At 33.0% G+C, this 1,830-nt stretch overlaps 1 protein-coding gene across 1 annotated transcript in view; it reads right to left on the bottom strand.

Annotated features, from left to right (window-relative positions):
• Positions 1-1,830, bottom strand: part of RNF141 (ring finger protein 141) — a 25,072-nt gene that overhangs the window by 14,141 nt on the left and 9,101 nt on the right. The window contains exon 3 of the mRNA XM_004683049.2: positions 624-732. Within this exon, the coding sequence (XP_004683106.1) occupies positions 624-732 (109 nt within the window). The remainder of the gene's footprint in view (positions 1-623; positions 733-1,830) is intronic.

Here is a 1,830-nt window from a genome sequence, read left to right as displayed (position 1 = left end):
ACCTCCGGGGCAGGCAGAAATCGAACTCATGCTGAAGTGGCTTTAGCTTCTCAGTGCTGTGCTTTAACCCGCTGCGCCACCAGGGAGGGCCAAGAACCACTTATTTTAATGCATCCATTGGTGGATAAAGCTTTCCAGTACTCTATGATTTTAGGAGTTAGATTTTTAGCATGATTTATATATTGAATTATCTAAAATTTAAATATGAAGAAATTGCACTGGTAGTGAAAAATCCATTCTAAAAGTAAAAATTACTAAAAAAAATTTCAAAATAAAACTTTCTGATGGAATTCCAAATGAAATCTAGTGTTCTTAAAAGAAATGATCATCTAATAGAACTTTAATTTTAAAAGTCAACTTAGAGTTAAATAGCTTAGAATTTTATAGTTGGCTAAAATTCAAAAGAGGTAAAAGGTAAGGACAAGAATTTACTGGCACCTTCTTTGAGGTAAAAATCTATTATCTGGCAATTTTTTATAAACATTGTGATGCAAACAGCTAATCTGGAAGCAGTAGTAGCTTCAAACTATAATTATTCTACTATGACATATTAAACTACTAAGTATAATTCTAACCACCAGAAAGATTTAAAGTTCCGACTCAGAAGTCTCTATCATTCTCACCTTGGTACAGACCACACGTACAACCACTTTCCAAAAGGCAGAGGAATCAGACCCAGGTTGTACCTCAAAGAGAAGATGTTTTTCCTGGCCAGATGCCACCTTAGCAGTTCTGAAAAGATATAGACACATTTGCTAACTCTATATAACATCATGAAGTTATAAAAGCAGATTCAAGAAACACTTTAAAACAGAAATGAAAATGATAATAAAGATTGCAGTCATTAAATTTTTAAAACAGAAGGATGGAGAATGTTTTGATTATAAACATACAACTTATTTTCCAAAATTTTTAAAGTCAACAGCAGAGTAGAATGACATTTATACTTTTTTTTTGTCCTATCTGTATCTCAGTGGCCTTTAAATTTCTAGCAAAGATCTAGGAAAAACATGCCCAAGAAATCAGTAACTTAGAGTAAGTTTAGTTTGTTTCATTTACCTAAATCTTAACTATTGGCTCAAATGGATATAGTGTGTGGAAAAATCTTGCTTTTGCTTGGGTCTTTATTCAAGCAACAACAGTAATACATCCCTTTGAATCAAGCAACAACAGTAATACATCCCTTTGAATTATTTTTTTTAAGTTGGGAAGAGGTCAAACAAACCACTTTGAGACTTTATAGATGTATTCTCTTCCCCTAGCAGAGCAATTTTAGTTTAGAGAGTCATAAGATTCCAACATAATGACAATACTTTTAGCAGATAATTCAGTATCATTGCTACCAATGCCAGTTCAAGGACATAAACATTACAATTCCCTTTATCATTACTAACATTTCTCTCCAAGTTCCAGTGGAGATACAACTCAACCAAGTGACATATAGCTAAATAAATCAGGGCCACTGAAAATTAAGCAACTAGCCTTTGGTGTCAAAGTCTGCCAATGAAAAGAATTTTACTGTACCAGTTCTTAGCTCAGTTTCTTACCTATCAAGTCATGAATCTTCATAGTTCTCAGACAACACTGCACTTACAAAAGAGTCTCTGGAGCAAATCTAGTCAGATAATCTCTTGTTAATAAAAGAAAGCTATTCTTTACCATCACCTCTGTATTACATAGTAAGTTTAGCTCATTAATGCTTTCAATAGGACACATTTTATGTGGTGTCTTAGGCCAAAGGCAACATTTCATTGAATAGAGTAGGTTTATATATATAAATTCAAAAACTCTAAAGGGATGGCAAAGATCACTGATTACTCTTCATAAGAA

The sequence above is a fragment of the Condylura cristata genome, unplaced genomic scaffold (assembly GCF_000260355.1).
Source record: "Condylura cristata isolate star-nosed mole 26May11 unplaced genomic scaffold, ConCri1.0 scaffold00015, whole genome shotgun sequence".
Taxonomy (NCBI): Eukaryota; Metazoa; Chordata; class Mammalia; order Eulipotyphla; family Talpidae; genus Condylura; species Condylura cristata.
This window is presented reverse-complemented; position numbering and strand designations above follow the sequence as displayed.